At 49.3% G+C, this 15681-nt stretch overlaps 7 protein-coding genes across 7 annotated transcripts; 1 reads left to right on the forward strand and 6 right to left on the reverse strand.

Annotated features, from left to right (window-relative positions):
* Positions 1-980: 980 nt before the first annotated feature.
* On the reverse strand, positions 981-2774 carry CI109_106325 (uncharacterized protein; the record flags this gene model as incomplete). Its single annotated transcript, XM_032008198.2, has 6 exons — positions 981-1469; positions 1567-1828; positions 1958-2058; positions 2245-2544; positions 2602-2636; positions 2726-2774. 6 exons carry the CDS (start codon positions 2772-2774, stop codon positions 981-983), a joined length of 1236 nt encoding a protein of 411 aa, XP_031857519.2.
* A 688-nt stretch (positions 2775-3462) lies between these two features.
* CI109_106326 (uncharacterized protein) lies at positions 3463-5294 on the reverse strand (the record flags this gene model as incomplete). Its single annotated transcript, XM_032008199.1, has 3 exons — positions 3463-3633; positions 3724-3831; positions 3909-5294. 3 exons carry the CDS (start codon positions 5292-5294, stop codon positions 3463-3465), a joined length of 1665 nt encoding a protein of 554 aa, XP_031857520.1.
* A 427-nt stretch (positions 5295-5721) lies between these two features.
* Positions 5722-6561, reverse strand: CI109_106327 (uncharacterized protein; the record flags this gene model as incomplete). Its single annotated transcript, XM_032008200.1, has 4 exons — positions 5722-5753; positions 5838-5906; positions 6072-6417; positions 6550-6561. 4 exons carry the CDS (start codon positions 6559-6561, stop codon positions 5722-5724), a joined length of 459 nt encoding a protein of 152 aa, XP_031857521.1.
* Positions 6562-6978: 417 nt separating this feature from the next.
* On the reverse strand, positions 6979-8486 carry CI109_106328 (uncharacterized protein; the record flags this gene model as incomplete). Its single annotated transcript, XM_032008201.1, has 5 exons — positions 6979-7012; positions 7122-7389; positions 7541-7637; positions 7807-7905; positions 8196-8486. 5 exons carry the CDS (start codon positions 8484-8486, stop codon positions 6979-6981), a joined length of 789 nt encoding a protein of 262 aa, XP_031857522.1.
* A 655-nt stretch (positions 8487-9141) lies between these two features.
* Positions 9142-10392, reverse strand: CI109_106329 (uncharacterized protein; the record flags this gene model as incomplete). The annotated part of the gene is made up of 5 exons (XM_032008202.1): positions 9142-9676; positions 9751-9813; positions 9881-10001; positions 10064-10143; positions 10238-10392. 5 exons carry the CDS (start codon positions 10390-10392, stop codon positions 9142-9144), a joined length of 954 nt encoding a protein of 317 aa, XP_031857523.1.
* Positions 10393-11035: 643 nt separating this feature from the next.
* On the reverse strand, positions 11036-12829 carry CI109_106330 (uncharacterized protein; the record flags this gene model as incomplete). Its single annotated transcript, XM_032008203.1, has 6 exons — positions 11036-11050; positions 11101-11308; positions 11369-11460; positions 11515-11944; positions 12001-12666; positions 12735-12829. 6 exons carry the CDS (start codon positions 12827-12829, stop codon positions 11036-11038), a joined length of 1506 nt encoding a protein of 501 aa, XP_031857524.1.
* Positions 12830-13198: 369 nt separating this feature from the next.
* Positions 13199-14534, forward strand: CI109_106331 (uncharacterized protein; the record flags this gene model as incomplete). Its single annotated transcript, XM_065967824.1, has 7 exons — positions 13199-13266; positions 13347-13578; positions 13655-13818; positions 13880-13909; positions 13978-14063; positions 14126-14214; positions 14277-14534. The coding sequence occupies 7 exons, from the start codon at positions 13199-13201 to the stop codon at positions 14532-14534; spliced, it is 927 nt and encodes a 308-aa protein (XP_065823896.1).
* Between the last annotated feature and the right edge of the window lie 1147 nt (positions 14535-15681).

Here is a 15681-nt window from a genome sequence, read left to right on the forward strand (position 1 = left end):
TATATATTGAAAGAGCAAGATAATGTATGCATGAATAAAAAGAGAAGAGAAAGCAAAGACCTCTCGCTCGAGCCTTGCTATTTATTTATCCTCTCTCTCTCTCTCTTCTCCTCGTCGAAGGAAAGGACAAAGGACAGTGCAAAGAGGTCCAAGTCCAGTGATTTGGTTTCGGAACAACAAATCTCCTCGGCAAGCAGTAATTTGTTTCTCGATACTGTATCCTCGGTCCCTTTCCTTTGGTGTCACCTCGGCGGTTGTCTCCTATCTTGGTATCTATCACTGAACAGGACCATAAATACCTTGAGCGGACGATGCCCGAGGTGCGAGTTAAATTTATCTCTGACCACTCAGTTGACAATCTCGCCCGAAGTCACTACAAGATACTGCACCAGTCAGTCTTCTATACAGAAAAACCTTGCCGTTCCATCACCATCACCAGAGTAGGGCTTATTATATCGTGGTTCATAATAAATCATCAACAAGTGTAGTCTGTATAACTATAGGTTCGAGTGTATAGTGTCCGGAGGACATTACATAAAAATACATTCGGGGACTAACGCTTTGACAACATGCATCTTCTAAGTGTACGTGGGTATCATAGCCGTCTAGCCCAACAACAAGACTCCTGCATTTGATAGATAAGAGGTTAACTGTTAGATAAGAGCTGCAATCTGGCAATAAACAGGGCGACAGATAGTTTGGAGTAGTGCTATGGTGAGGCACTGCAGAACTTTGCCACTGATAAGTTGATTGATCCCCGACGCCCGAGGTGAAACAATTGAGTCGCCGAAGCAGTCCAAAGCCGAGGCATAACTCTCATGTTGACCGAAGTGACTCGTAGTGATGCAATTCCTTACATGTCTACGATACACTAGTAACAATACAAGCATCGCTCATTGCCTTGCTATCATACAGTACAAGTACAATTTATATGCAGTTGCACTTTCACTGTCGCTTACTACTTTTGTTTACACAATACCTCAATGCCCACCACTTCCACTCGGACCATGAATAGTCCCATACCATTGATCGTATTCATCTTCTCCACCCTCTTCTCCTGCCCCTTCTTCAGGATGCGAGGATATACTTCCGCCATTCAACAACTGCGCTAGATGCTCCATCGTCTCCACTTCCATGTTCAAGTTCGGCGGGATATAAGGTGTATCGGACGTATTCCTCATAGTTGAGGGAGGGGGTTCCAATGAAGCGAGATATGCTGGTGAGAGTGGTATCTCGGGGGAGAGGGTCAATTGACCACCTGGCGGTGTACGTGTTGCCGCAAGTGGGTTGAGAGCTGGAGAAGGAGCTTTTCGTCCGGCAGGAGGAGTGTATTGCGACACCGACGGAGGGTATGATAGTCTCGGTGGGAAGGGTATGGTGTGAACAGGTCCCAGTTGGGTTTGAGTCGCTGTCCGTTGCTCCCAAGGTTTGGGACGTTGTGGCAGAGTGGAAGGTGTCGGTGCGGCCGGCTGCGAATTGAGGAGGATCGTCAGCAGTGATCGTTATACTCAACAGCATCCTCATCTTAAAACTGTGTGCAGGGGTTCATGACAGTCGTCCACTCACATTCAGCTCATCAGGTATCGTTACCCCCTTCAAATCTCCCGCCTTCCCCTCCGCCACCAACCTACACAACATATCGAAGCTCATCCCACCATCTCCCTCCGCCACAGCAGAAGCAGACATCGTCCTCTGTCCCTCCAACTCTGCGGGCTCCAGCTGTCGAGAAGATGATTTCGGTGTGGTTCGTGGTGAAGGAGAAGATCGCGGTTCAAGTATACGTATATAAGAGGCGTAAACCGACCATGGCAGCTCGACTCCTTTCTTCCTGTGATATACGAAACGAATCATAAGCTTGTTGAACGACGGTGATATATACGTTGCTTGAGGGAGGTAGACAAGGACGAATGAATGGCAGGAAGGAAAGCAGACGTGTGTGCAGTGTACACCTGCTCACCTTGTGAAGTAGAACCACTGAGCTTTGGCCACCATCTCATCCGCACCCAGAGGACCTAGTCTCATTGATCGAATCTGAGCCACAACGGCAGGTAAGCCAGCCTGTGAGCGTGGAGAGATGCTTTGTCAGCTGAGGAGACATTGTATTACGAAAGTGACTGGAACGTTGTGTTTCCCCTGATGTGAATACGGGAAGCCGCTCTCATGTAATGTAGGAGGGGAGGAGGGGAGTGAGAGAGGAAGCAAGACTCTGTGGTAGGAATGGGTCACGAACAATGTCAAACCCACCTTGAACTCTTGATCCAGCGTAAAGGGATACCCCTTGAACTCCTCTATCAGATCTCTATACTGCCCCGGTTGACTCTCACCGCTCCCTACACTGGCAGTCCCGCTTGCACTACCACTTCCAGTACCGCTACCACTTCGTGTGAGACCTGGTATTGGTGGTGTCGGTGCTAGGAGGAAAGAGCGGGAACTGGACGCAGAGGAGCTAGATTCGGAAGGGAGGGATTGCATTTTGGCAAACGGCAATTGGGACAGGCGCAGTGATCGCAATGTCGTGATTCTGATCGTGCGAACCTTGCGAGACTATGATAGTATGATAGTAGCTTGGGGGATCAGACGCCGTAGGTGGGTGTGTCGTACAACTCGACTGGAAGGAGTGGCGATATGAGGTTCGTCTACATGGATAGTAGCAATTATGATCAGTCACCAATCAATGTATGTTCTTGTAAACCTTTGGTAGAGGAGATGAGAGTGTATTACTCACGATCTTGAGCAAGATACGAGTATGGTTGGACAAGGTCGTGCTGACACATGTAACGACACCACGTCGTAATATCGGACCTTAAGACGGACTGGAACTGGACGACCTCCACAATCTGATCAAATGTCGCGCGACCCGGATACAAGTGGATGGGCAGTACACTTGCTTAGGCAGAGTGGAAAAGCGACGGTGTCGATAGGAGTAGTAAAGTGTATGCGAGCGAGATCAAAGTGTGTAGAAAGGAAGATGGAAATGAAGAATCAAAAAAGTCCAGTCATCCACTTTCACTTCCACTTTGTTCAACTTATTTGTTCGGCGAACGCATTATAACGACTCTCGACTCTCTCTCGGTGGAGGTATGTATCTCAGGCACTACCTACATGTGGTCCCACAGAGTCTCCTTTACCCTCTTGGCACCGCCGACGCACTCTCCGGCCGGCGGGGTAGTCGGCAGGCTCTATCCAATACTTTACAGGTGAGTCGCGGCGCAGCAAGGTGACAAACGAGTCAAAGACCATGCGTAGCCCATTTCATTATCATCTTATATTATCAAGCATGCCGAACAACAAGAAAGTACAATGACACAGCATCAAGCATCAAGCCTGTCGGTCATCCCGGTCGGTCGGTCAGATCAGTCTAATCAATAATAATAACAATAATAATAATAATAATCAACCATTTGCTGGACAAACGGCTTCTTCAAACACCGCCATTTATAATCCACTAGGAATGCTAGATCTTCATGATCTCCTCCCCCTTCCGACAGGTCTCCAATCAATTGCTTTACCACCGCCACGTTGGACAGATCGGAGTGGTCGTACCAACCCTCCGAGCTCTTTAGCTCGTGATGTGTCCGGGTCAGAGGCGGGGTTGTAAAAGTAATGAGGAAGTAGAGGATGACCGGACGAGTCCTACAATGATAAAGTCGTCAGCGTCTCTGTGCATCGCATCAACAAAGCAGTGACGCCTCGAGCTGACACTGTGAGGGCTTTCCAACTCACCTTGCCATGACGTTCCACTTTCCCAAACATGGGGTTCGATTCTACCTGCTCTCCTACCCAGCCTGACCACCTCGCCTCGTCTCCATGTTCTTTCAAACTAGGTTGGGCCTATGATAAAAAGTACGAGTCAGCGATAATCCCGAAGCAGATTGTCCAGCAGAGTAACAATATAATATGTGACTCACCTCCAACATGTGCTTGACCAGATCTGGTAAACTCAACTTCGAAGATCCGGAGAACACAACGGTAGAAGCGATAATCGCTGGAAGATCAACATCGGCAGGCACGGGTCTTGCAGGAGAACTAGCTCGACTGATGGGTTTGGCATGTCCATGTCCGTGATTATGTCCGTGACCGTGACCGTGGGGATGAGCGAGAGATTCGAGTTGTTCTGCCTTGATTGATTTTTCGGTGATTGGTTCTTCGGGTAGAGCAAGTTCTGTTACGTGTGGCGGAGAGGAAGGTGGTGCTGGCGAGGGTGCCAAGTCGAAATGCGCTTCAGATGGAGGGGAGAGAGGTGATGAGTCGCGAGAGTGGTTGGACTCGGTGTCGATGTGCTCGTTGGCGATAGCAGTAGCCATATCTTCGGGTGTCGGCAGTTGCGCTTCCTCTCGCTCGGGCTCGGGTTCGTGCTCTTCCTCCGATAGTTCTTCGTCGAGATCCATTGCCATCATCGGTGGACTCGAAGGCGGTAACGAGCTTGCCAACTCTAGCCTTTGGCTTTGAAGGGGTATCGGACTCATGGGACTGGAAGAGAACAATCTCTCTCTTCTCTCTTCCTCTTCTTCTGTCCTGACAATAGCTCTACATCCGAAGAAATCAAGCTCAGCAGCTTCATCGCCGCCGCCATTGAGCGACAAATCGTATCGTTGACCTTGCAGTAACCTCACGCCCTTCTTCTGACCTTGGATTCGTAATCTCATTCCATTTTGACCGATCACTATCACCCTCATAACGTTAGTCTCGACAAGTTCCACAGCCGCGTGAACACGCGATGCGTGCGACGCATGACGCGAGAGATGGACGACAGAGGCATCGTTCGTGGGGTTCGCGAGGAGATGAGATAGGTTTTTAGGGATAGACGATTCGAGTGTCGTCGAGGAAGAGTTGGATTGGTTGTGTCGATGTCGTCCAAAGATGATCGTACTTCCTTGACGTAGAACAATATCGTGTTCGAGGTCTCCCTTCTTGCTTTTGTTCGCAGCGTAAGGATGAAACTGTGCACCTGCACCTGCACCTGCGCTAGCAGCAGTCCGTGTGGGCGACGAAGAAGACATCATCGCTCTTCTTGGTGAAGAGGAAAAAGCGACGGTGGAAGCAGAAGGAGTCATCGGTGCTGTCGAGATACGCATAGGCACAGCAGATAATTTCATGAGACCCGCTTCGAAGCCATCGTGCGCCTCGATGTCGGCGTCGGATGAAGGGTGGGGTGTCATTGGCGCGTGTAGGGTGAGTTTGGCGCGCTTGGAAGAAGGGGTTTTGGCAGATGTGGAAGCCATACTGGATGGTGGGAGACGTTTGAGAGGTTTGAGGGGTTGAGCGAGTTGTGTATCAGAGTAAATGGTGGTCATGTTGCTGGTTGATGGGTTGCTGATGGCGATGATCAAGATGTGAGAGACGCTGTTGAGATGACGGTGATGTAAATTACAACACTCAATGTTCCAGTCAATTAATGTTCCAGGAAACGAGAAATAGGTCAAACGCGTCTCTCGTCTCTCTCTCAACATTGCACAAAGTCACGTGTTATCAGAGAAATCAAACACCGCGGCGATTTATCCACGTGGATCCATGTTAACGGGTAGGGTCGAATAGATTGGAGCGTTCCATTCCGGGTACGTAAGCTATTCTGTAGGCTTCAGGTATGGTACTCTGCTACCAATTGTGGTGTTTATGTGTGCAATGTGAAAGACTATGCATGCTATCTTGACTGTTACCATACCATTGCTCCGAGATGTCCATATGAGCCTGTTTTCACCTCACGATCATAGATCGAGGAGCTTAGTAAGGTCGAGCGGCGGCCTGACAAGCCTCTGCAAAAAAACAAGTTTGGTCAGCCATTTGATCGCACTGACAGCATAAAGCAGACATTTCTGAGTAGTGATGAGTTTACTCACTAAGGGCCTCAAGGTAGTAGCCGCACGATTGCATGTCGCCGTTGGTAGCCTCGAGACATTTTGTGAAGTCTGAATGAGGAGGGGGGAATGTCAGCAGCTATTCGAATATAGGTTCAAAAAAAGCTTATGTTGTGACATCGGGGAAGGACGAGGTTTTAGCCGAATGGACAGGCATTGAATAGTGGAAGGGAGAGCGATATGAGGACGACCGAAAACATGATGTGAACTACTCACCCTTGGCCTGAATATCACAGCTGACACCAGACTGTTGGTTGAAACCCTGCTGTTGTTGGTCGACAGGTGCCGCCTGAGCCTGAGCTGGTTCGGCGCTCCTTCCTCCGAACAACATGTTTGAGATACCGTGTCCGACAACTGAACCGGCAACAGCACCACCCATCGTCGAAGCTGCTTGAGCTAAAAGACCAGGGGGTCGACCGCCGGCAGTCTGAGCACCGGCATGTTGGACAGGGTGAGCAGCCTGTTGAGCGGGGTAAGCGGAGGTAGAGGCGGATCGGGTTTGCTGTTGTTGAGGGTGAGAAGCTGCGCTAGGTCGAGCAGCAGGTCGAGCGGAAGATCGGGACTGTAATAAAGGAAAGTGAAGATGGGTGGCAAGTGGTCAGCTCATTATCCACATTTCGCAAATCGCAAATCGTTCTCAGACGAGAGAAGCAGTACATATGATGCAAGGAAACAGAGCGAGGCAGATACGTACAGATCGGGCCATTGTGATGTGTTGTGTTGTGTAGGTGAGGTGTAATGTGATAGAGTAGCAAAATACGATGTATGTTGGAGATGAAGATGAAATCGTAAACGTAGAATCGAATGATGTGTTATTGGTGGAAAGTTCCGAGCCACTGAAGCAATTACTGGAAACCGAGCTACGCAAGCGTGGCACTTTCGGCACAAAGGTACAAACGGTAACGTTTATGGCAATTCGGCTGCATGTTGACTCTGCGTTCATCAACTGAGAAGCTGCATGCATGAACATTTCGCACAGGATGTTCAAACTCAGAAGCGCATGCATAGATAGATCTCCGCCGAACATGCTGCTCAGCAACCAAGATAAAGTATGCATACAATGAAGTTTTGTATGATGCCCATCGCCAACAATAATTATCTTCACCACCGTAAATATATCCGACTAACCCCTACCGACATATGGCATGCCCGAGGCGCTGGAGTATCAAACGGAACGTCAGCAGCTGAAGACAGCTTTATGCTTGATCCTACTACTCCCCAACCCAGAGTCGCCTCTTCTGCGTTCGAAGACACGTTCGCACTCACATGATTTCCAAGCTCAAGATATCCGCATCCTTATCAAGACCCGCAACGAACCCAACCGTCCTGGCAACATTATCAACGTGCATGGTAGGTTCCACTTTCTTACTTCCGTCAGCTTGGATACTACCAGCTTGGACGTGATTCCCCATCGATGTCGAGGCGTTCCCGATATCCAGTTGGGTGGCTGTGATGTGGTATTTTCTTCCGTCGAGGGAGGTGGATCGAGTAAGACCGTGCACAGCATGCTTGGATATTGTATAGGCGGTGTTGTCTATAAGTCGATAGCAATCAGCATGGTATGTATAGCAGGGACACTCCTATCAGCTGGCCACTGGAAGCATCGCGAGTCCTGCTGCGGTACACCCTCATATGCAGCGTAGTTGCAAGGTCGATCTCTGATTGAGGAATCAGATGTCACTCACTAGGTCGTGGAGCGGTCGCCGATATACTACCGTTATTGATGATCCTACCACCTTGAGGTTCTTGCGCCTTCATGATGTTGAAAGCGGCTTTGGTTAACTGCGAGGGTGACGAGTAACAATCAGTAAAGAAGTCACAGCCTCGTGAAACCGTGACAATGGAGCATCGAGATGGAACGAGTGGTAGAGCGGAAGCTCAAGGTATATACGTCCATTCAGATCAAATTGGGATGAAGGGGTCATGGATGAGAGGCAGAACTGTCACTCACCAGAACCGCAGACATGATGTTGATGTCGAGGACTTTACGGAACACAGTCATATCTTGATCTTCAAACTCTCCAGGTGACTTTTCGTTGATCCCTGCGTTCTGCAAACAGTTACAGGTATCATGGTCAGCGTCACAAATCCACGTGAATTGAGACCTGCACAGGATCTGTCCACTCGTCCTCAGACGACCATGGACATCGCTTCCTTTCCGTAAACATCCCCTTACCCATGACTGCTATAGCTCTACAAGGGGATATGATCTCCCCTCCCCTGACCTCATGAAGCCTCTGACCTGCAACACACTCATCTGCCAACATCCCTAATCTTTGACTCGCGAACCTGATCTCTCTGATGCTCGAAAAACAAGGACGAATGAATCACTCCACTCACATTGAAGACCAAATCCAATCTACCGTATTTCTCCTTCACCATATTCGCGATCTTCTCCACATCCTCCTCTTTCGCAGCATCCCCCGTGGCAATCTCAATTATCGTACCCTCTTTACATTCTTTACCAGTCGCTTCCAACTCGGCCTGTCTTCGCCCGACGAGGACCAACACGAGCGGTTCGGGATGTGTGGAGGAAGGGAAGATTTGAGAGAGGTGGATAGATGTTGCACGGCCGATACCGGCTGATGCACCGGTTATCAACATCACTCGGTGAGATTGGGTCGTGGACATGTTGGACAGAGGAGAGTGGGTGGGTGGATACTTGAGAAGGAGGTCTTCTTGAGATTAAGGTGGTGGGAGGTGAAGTGCTGTCGGAGATAGCAGACAAGAGGTGGTGGATTCGCTGGACGATGCACGTAGAACGTAGAGTCTAGAGTTGAGATAGATTGGATACAATATTTTGCTGATATAAACCCACCGCCGAGGTGATTGTGCGATGCGCTCAGATTGGAGGGAGCTCCTCCGGCTAACGTCGGTCCGGCACAACTCGGATCAAAACTCCGCGTATCAATAAATGGGATTCAATCAGTTGCCGCGACCATGCAAAGGGCGAGCGAATGGTATGCATGAGCGATTATATGACAGGGAGCTGATCCCAGTAGCAGCCAACTCGATTGATACAGCGCTGTGTTTGTCAGAACGAGATTTTTGATTGCAACATACCGGATCCATGATCAACTTCACACATACTGCAGCTCTCACACAATCTCGCTATACACCTGCCCCGCCCGCTAATGACCGTCCAGCTCGACGTGACTTGCTCTTTGTAGTGTCCCTCATTTAAACAACCAGACGTTCTCTCACTTCTGATGCCTTTCATTCCACGTCATGCATGCAGTGTTCTTCGACTCCTTGTTTCCTACCAACCCGCTCGTACAGATCTGATTTATGCAAACGCTCCAAACACATTCCCCAACATCGTGAACCAGAACCCTCTATAGAGACTCTGCCATCCTTCCTCCTCAATGATCTTTCGCCCACAATCCACCATACCGAGATACGGTTCCGTTGTCGGTCTCAATCCAATGACATCCTCGTCCGTACCGCAGAATTGTACACCTTCGGGAGGACCTTCCTCTTCCGATGGGACGATACCACCCGTGTTGGCTTGAACGGATAATCTCGTTCCGACAACCTCCAGAGGGGTGAGCCATAACGTAGCGAGAGCTTGCCAGACGATGAATAACATCCACCTCCAAGGTGAGATATCGTCGGAAACTTCGTCGGCCAAAGCTGCTCCGAGGAAGAATACTCGCATAGTTCGAGCGATGAGTGTGACGCAGATGGAATGGATGAAAGTAGTGGCGAGAAGACCAGGAGTGAGATAGAGCATATATGGTCGAGAGAGCTCGTGAGGGGAGAGAAGGATTCGGAGAGAGGTGGACGGGTTGTTCGGTAACTTGTAAGGGGTGATGATGGATCTGGACAAGTCGTCATGGTCAATAATGTCTCCCAAAAATACACAATCATTCCTTATCGCTTCGCAGAGACATACCGGTTGATGATAACAGTCATGGGAAGGGCAATGATCGTGAGGACGATAGTGAACAGCCCCATACTGCGCAGCGTTCAGGACAGTCAGTACTGCGCTTGCGCACATCACACAAGATGGTGAAGCTGCTCACCGAATCCCGCCTGCTTCTGGAACACTATACGTGTTCTTGGGACCTCGCGAAGCTGATCCTCCGACGAAGATGATGGATGCGATGGAGACCAGCGTGGTGTACACGAGTGCGGGGAAGGTTCCTACGACGCGAAGATATCAGCTCATTGATCTGCATCGAGCGATGAAGCATCTTGTCGCTCACCTTTCCATAAGCCCCAGTATCCCTCAAGTCGTTTTGTACGTTTCAGCGTTCCGATAAGAGTATGTAATGTTGGTCCAACCCTAAGCAGCAGACCCAGATCAGCATTTATTGTTCATGAATACCCGGTGACGGGTCATTTGGTAGAATCACGCCACCCAACACCTATTTACTCACCTGGTTTGCGCATCCAGTCCAACCGCATGAGGATTATAATTCGCCCTCAATCTCACCAATGCTCCGTGGAAAGGCATGGTGAAAGCCACCCCAAAGGCCATGAGGAGGATCATGATCGCAGCGGCGACAACGAGGGTCAGAAGGAATTCGAACATGGGTGGCGTGGCTCGGAACTTGGTGTCTTCGTGCTAGTGATAGATGATGATGCTGCTACAGCTCCACGTCGGTCAAGATCAAACCTGACACAGTTTTCCAGACGATTGTTGACTGGTAACGATGTTAATATATGTGAGGGGATGGAAGGATGATGAATGGAGTGGCATGCTGGCTAAATGTCGGCAATCTGCGACAAGCAGTGCTCACCAACAACGGTGACGTGTAGCGAAGCCAGACAATTACGTAAACTCCGCACTCGCATGGCCGGATGCGTCTTTGCATCAACAGCCGCATAGGGAGACGGAGAGACAATATTGACAAGTGTCATTATGCATAACAGTGTCTGAAAATTGGTACTACAAGATAAGCCGATTGACCCAATTGTAAATCTATTTCTATGCGTCACAATCTGACAAGCCGCGAGATCTCCTCCACGTCGCCCAAAAATGGGATGCACCAGAAGATGTCGCTGACATGAGCAAGTCTCAAATCTGCCCATCAACGATATGGTGACGTTTTTGTGCCTGTCGTAACGGTAATTCGTCGTGGTTGACCAAGCCAAGGTAAACGATTATGTTTCAGCCCAGATGGATTGGTGTGTTTCTAAGGTACTGATTTTATCTCTGCCAATGTGGACTCCGTTTAGAGTACAAACAGCTGCACTCTGAATCAGCGCCATCACGAATTCCATACGCCTGATCACTCACCTCCCCCTCTCCACTCTTCTTCCTCTCCTCTAGCAGTTCCGCGCCCACGCTCTTCCAATCTCGGTCCACAACTTCTGCCATCCTCCCGACCACGTAATCGAACTTCATGTAGTCTGGGATATAACTCTCGATAGGATTCTCGAGCGCATCGTGAACTGCTTGACGGAGGGCTACGAGGTCATGTGCTGGGACAGAGTAGACGTATGGTCTGCGAGGTACAAGTGATGAGCGAAATTGCCTGAAAAGCCAACGACATGATTATACTCACGGGTTCAAATCTGTCATGTGCCATTGTTGAGCATGCCATTTAGTTCGATTGGAAGGATCTTCCTCATCCCATTTCAAGATGGGATTGATGAACTAATGCTTACTCGTCAGCATCGATGTCTGATATTAGCCTACTGTTTTACTCACCGGGACACCCATACACAACGCGTCCCAAGGACTCGGACTGATCCTCGGTCTTCCCACTCCGATCAAAACGGAACTCTGCGCCAATTGAGTGTAGAAATCAATCTTGCCCAATTTCCCCAGATTCGTTAACCCAATCTTCTGGACAGCTTTAGCTGTCACCTCGTCATCATCTGTCATTCCGCCAACTACTTTGATCTTAAATTCCCGTTGTAAATCGATTAACGCTGGGAGAGTCCAGGAAAACGCAGGTGTATCGTCGAGATAGTGAATCTGTTTGGCGAGAAGATATGCCTGAGGTGGTTTGGAACGTTGTGATTGTGGCAGATACGGAAGACGTCGGCATGTCGGCTCGATAGAGTAGGACAAGAAGTGGTTGTCGTTACGAGGGGAAGGGGATAATGTGAATTTCGGTCCAAGGGGGTTTCCAGGACTACAGAAAGTCGAAAGTTAGACAGTGAACGGACTGAAACGAAGAAATGCACTCACTCGTCCCAATACCAGAAGCTCAAGATCCTCCACGCTTCTATCCCATCTGGGTTCTCTTCCGTCTTCAGACATTCCTGTTCTTTCCTTTTCCAACAAACTTCCAACTGATCCGGATCGGCAAGTACCAATCTCACGTTATTCCTATGTCTCTTCCACAGCTCCACAGTTTTTCTCATATCGGGATTCCACCATCCTAGATTCGCAAACACGTATGCGTAACCCAACGCGTTCAATGTCGAAATGACACTTTGAGCGTAGATCGTCTCACCAGCTGTCGAAGTGCCTGAGAATGCCTCGGAAGCCCATAGAGAGCTTAGTATGATGATGGTTGTCTGATTCGTCCCACAGCCTTGAGCGATCAATTCATCCTCTTCTTCCTGGGATAGCTGTTCCTCTGGTGATAATGGGTTCGAGGTATTTCGGAGTAATCCGAGAGAAGCACATCGGTCAAGCCGAGCTGCAATCTCGTCATTGTGATCCCATATCTTTCCAGTCGTGAAATATGGGTTATCGCCAGCTACTATCGGAACCGCTGTGGAGGGGGATGGTGGAGAACCAGGTCGCAGGCCAAGAAGGATGAGAAGGGTGAAAGCGGCAATTAAGCTGTATACAGTTTTAGGTCGTGAAGTCAGAAAGGGCGAAAGCGTCGAGAATCGTCCGCGTGATCTGAATGGACAAGTCGGTCAGATGATGCGTATGCCATACCCTCCAAAGACGATTGTAGATGGACGTACCGATAAACCTCGTTTTCTCTCTGTGCCTCGCCGCCGTCGTGGGTAGGACTAACGGGCGAAGTCGCCAACGGGATATAGTCGTGGTTGCTTGTCATTATAATGTCGTATATAGCTCGTACAGCAGGCCTCTGAGATGGTCACTCTGCACTATCTCCCTCCGGTCCTGCTGGTCGCTGCCATGATCGTGTCTAGTTGATGGGAGACAAGAACAAAACTAGAAAGACTCCAAAGATGTACAGACATTTCGTTCTGTTGTTGACGGTGAAGGGAATTGACCGAGACATGCATTTCGCGAGCCTATTCAGGGTGCTGCATAAATGGCCCGTATCTGGAGTGCCTATCTCGCCGCTTAACGTTGCCGGCTGACTTTTGCCGGCGTGTCCTCTTGTCCCCTTGCATCAGACCGTATTTGGGGTCAACTAAGCCAGTTGTCTCTTCTATCATGATCGTAAACAAGCTACACAATGTCATCCCTAGCTCCTATCAAGAAAGCAGCTGTCATCGGAGCGGGACAGATGGGCCTGGGCATAGCGTCAGTCCCATCCCCGCTTTCACTCTCGCGTATGATGCTCAAGCCCGCTTGCTGATGGCGACTGATTGGCCTTTCCCCAGCTATGTATCAGCCGTCCATGCCCGAGTCAACGTCACCATCCATGATCCCTCTTCATCGGTATTGTCATCTGCCATGGAGAAGTACAAATCCCTACTATCGAAAGATGTCAGCAAATCGCGAATGACGCAGGATGAGATGGAAGCGGCGTTGAGTAGAGTGAGGAGCGTAGTAGGGGATGGATCGGGTAGTTCTGGAGAGACTATCAAAGATGATGTTGATGTGGTCATAGAGGTGAGTCTTCTGGTCATATTTCAACCTACAAACGTAAAGAGAACTGAAGGCTAATGATACGGTACATCGCTTCAAGGCCATACCGGAAATACCAGATCTCAAACTCGGGCTGTTCAAGCGACTAGGTGGACTACTACCGCCAACTACGATATTGGGTAGCAACACAAGCTCGATCAGCTTGACAAAGCTGGCTGCAGCTGCGGGTGCTGGGAGCAAAGCCAGTTCCGAGAGGGTTATTGGGTGAGTCCTAGCTTTGCCCCAAGCTACCGAATTAGCAGTTAGTTGATGAGCCCCCTGATAGAATCCATTACTTCAATCCTGTTCCTCAAATGTAAGCAGCATCGTGGTCAAATATCGAGGTCGGACAATCATTTGCTGACAGGAAGGAACGGCTGGTAGGAAACTAGTCGAGATCATACCTGCATTGCAAACATCACAAGATACAATAGACCGAGCGAAAGCATTTGGACGAGCATGTAAAAAAGGTGAACAGAGTCCCTATTGCCTTTCAATATGCTTCGCAAGCTGATCTGAACCGTGCTCTTAGAGGTCACGACATCGACTGATTCGCCGGGATTCATCGCGAATGCTATTCTCATGCCTATGATAAACGAAGCCATCATGGTGCTTGAAAAGGTTTGTCCCAAAGATACGATACCGCAGATACTGCACTGACCTGATTCCTTGTATCGATGTAGGGTGTCGCGACGGCAGACGATATCGATACTACCTTCCGGCTGGGTATGGCCCATCCTATGGGTCCCCTGGCATTGGCCGACCTGATAGGTCTCGATACATGTCTCAGTATACAGAAGGTGTTGCACAATGAGACAGGGGACAGCAAATATCGACCGTCGGGATTGTTGAGTCGGATGGTGGATGCAGGCTGGGTAGGGAGGAAGGTTGGCAAAGGTTTCTATGAGTATGACTCGAAGGGCGGAAGGGTGTCAAGCTGAAATCCTCTGGTCAGTCCGAGCATGGATGACTCAATGCATCTGTACATATTGAGTCTGACGTGAAGCAGTGCTAGACGATGTTCTGATCGTGTCATGCTCGACAACTAGCTATACCTGCGTCTGAAGATAAAAGCGATACGTATGGATTAGCCTGTTCTACACAGCACCCCTAAGTCAGTATCTATCTGCCTGAGTGACTTTTACCTCATTAGCATTGATTCACCCAGAACAGGCTCTGAACGCTACATCATGAACCGATCTGAACACCAATTGGTATCCAAGGACATAGCTTTGATGAAAGCAAATAATAAGCATCACTGCACAGCGGCTGATTAATGCAACCATTGACTGCACCCTGTTTCTGATGCATACATGAGGTAAATAGCTCTGGACCGGACAAAAGCAAGCATGGTTACATCGTAGAAGGTCCAATGGACGGCTTAGCTGCGTGACCTGTGCCGGTCACTAAGATCGCTCGGTCACCGAGAACGCCACAGGATTACAGGAATCTCGTCGGTGACCGAAAACGTCTTTAAGCTGTCTCGACTTCACTCTCACGAACGAGAGAGGAAGACGGAGCCCTGACGGAGCTCGTTTCGTTCGGGAGGTTATATCACGCGATTAGCGACTGGAGCATCCTAGGACTCGAAAGATCGGCAGGGATGGTATTTGTCATGGCGTGTTGTGTGCAGTGTTCATTGGAACGGTCCCATATCGAAATTATTTACCGATTCCGCCGATCTGTAAGATTGAATCTCATCCAGATTCCGATTGATATCCTGCTCTCTAGAATGACCTCGAGCCAAAGGAATGTAAATCCATCCTAGCTGATAGTAGGATACCGCTCGCAGATGACGCGAATCATATACATATACAATGCAGCGTCTACTTGTACCATCTCGCCTTTCCTAGGGTGAATTATCTCGGTAAAAATCGATATCGGTTTCTCCGCCTCGATTAGATAGTGTGACAAGCTATCTGGAGTTTACCGAAACCACCACGTCCAGCTATGATTGACATTCCAGAGCACAGCGAAGCTGATCTGAAACCATGAGTCGGTGGCGTTTCCCCCCTAGAATTGAAGCAATCACTGGTCACCACTCCGAAACATGGCGTTGACGGACGGGTGAAAGTAGGTACGGGGAAT

Source organism: Kwoniella shandongensis, chromosome 12, assembly GCF_008629635.2.
Source record: "Kwoniella shandongensis chromosome 12, complete sequence".
NCBI classification, from domain to species: Eukaryota; Fungi; Basidiomycota; class Tremellomycetes; order Tremellales; family Cryptococcaceae; genus Kwoniella; species Kwoniella shandongensis.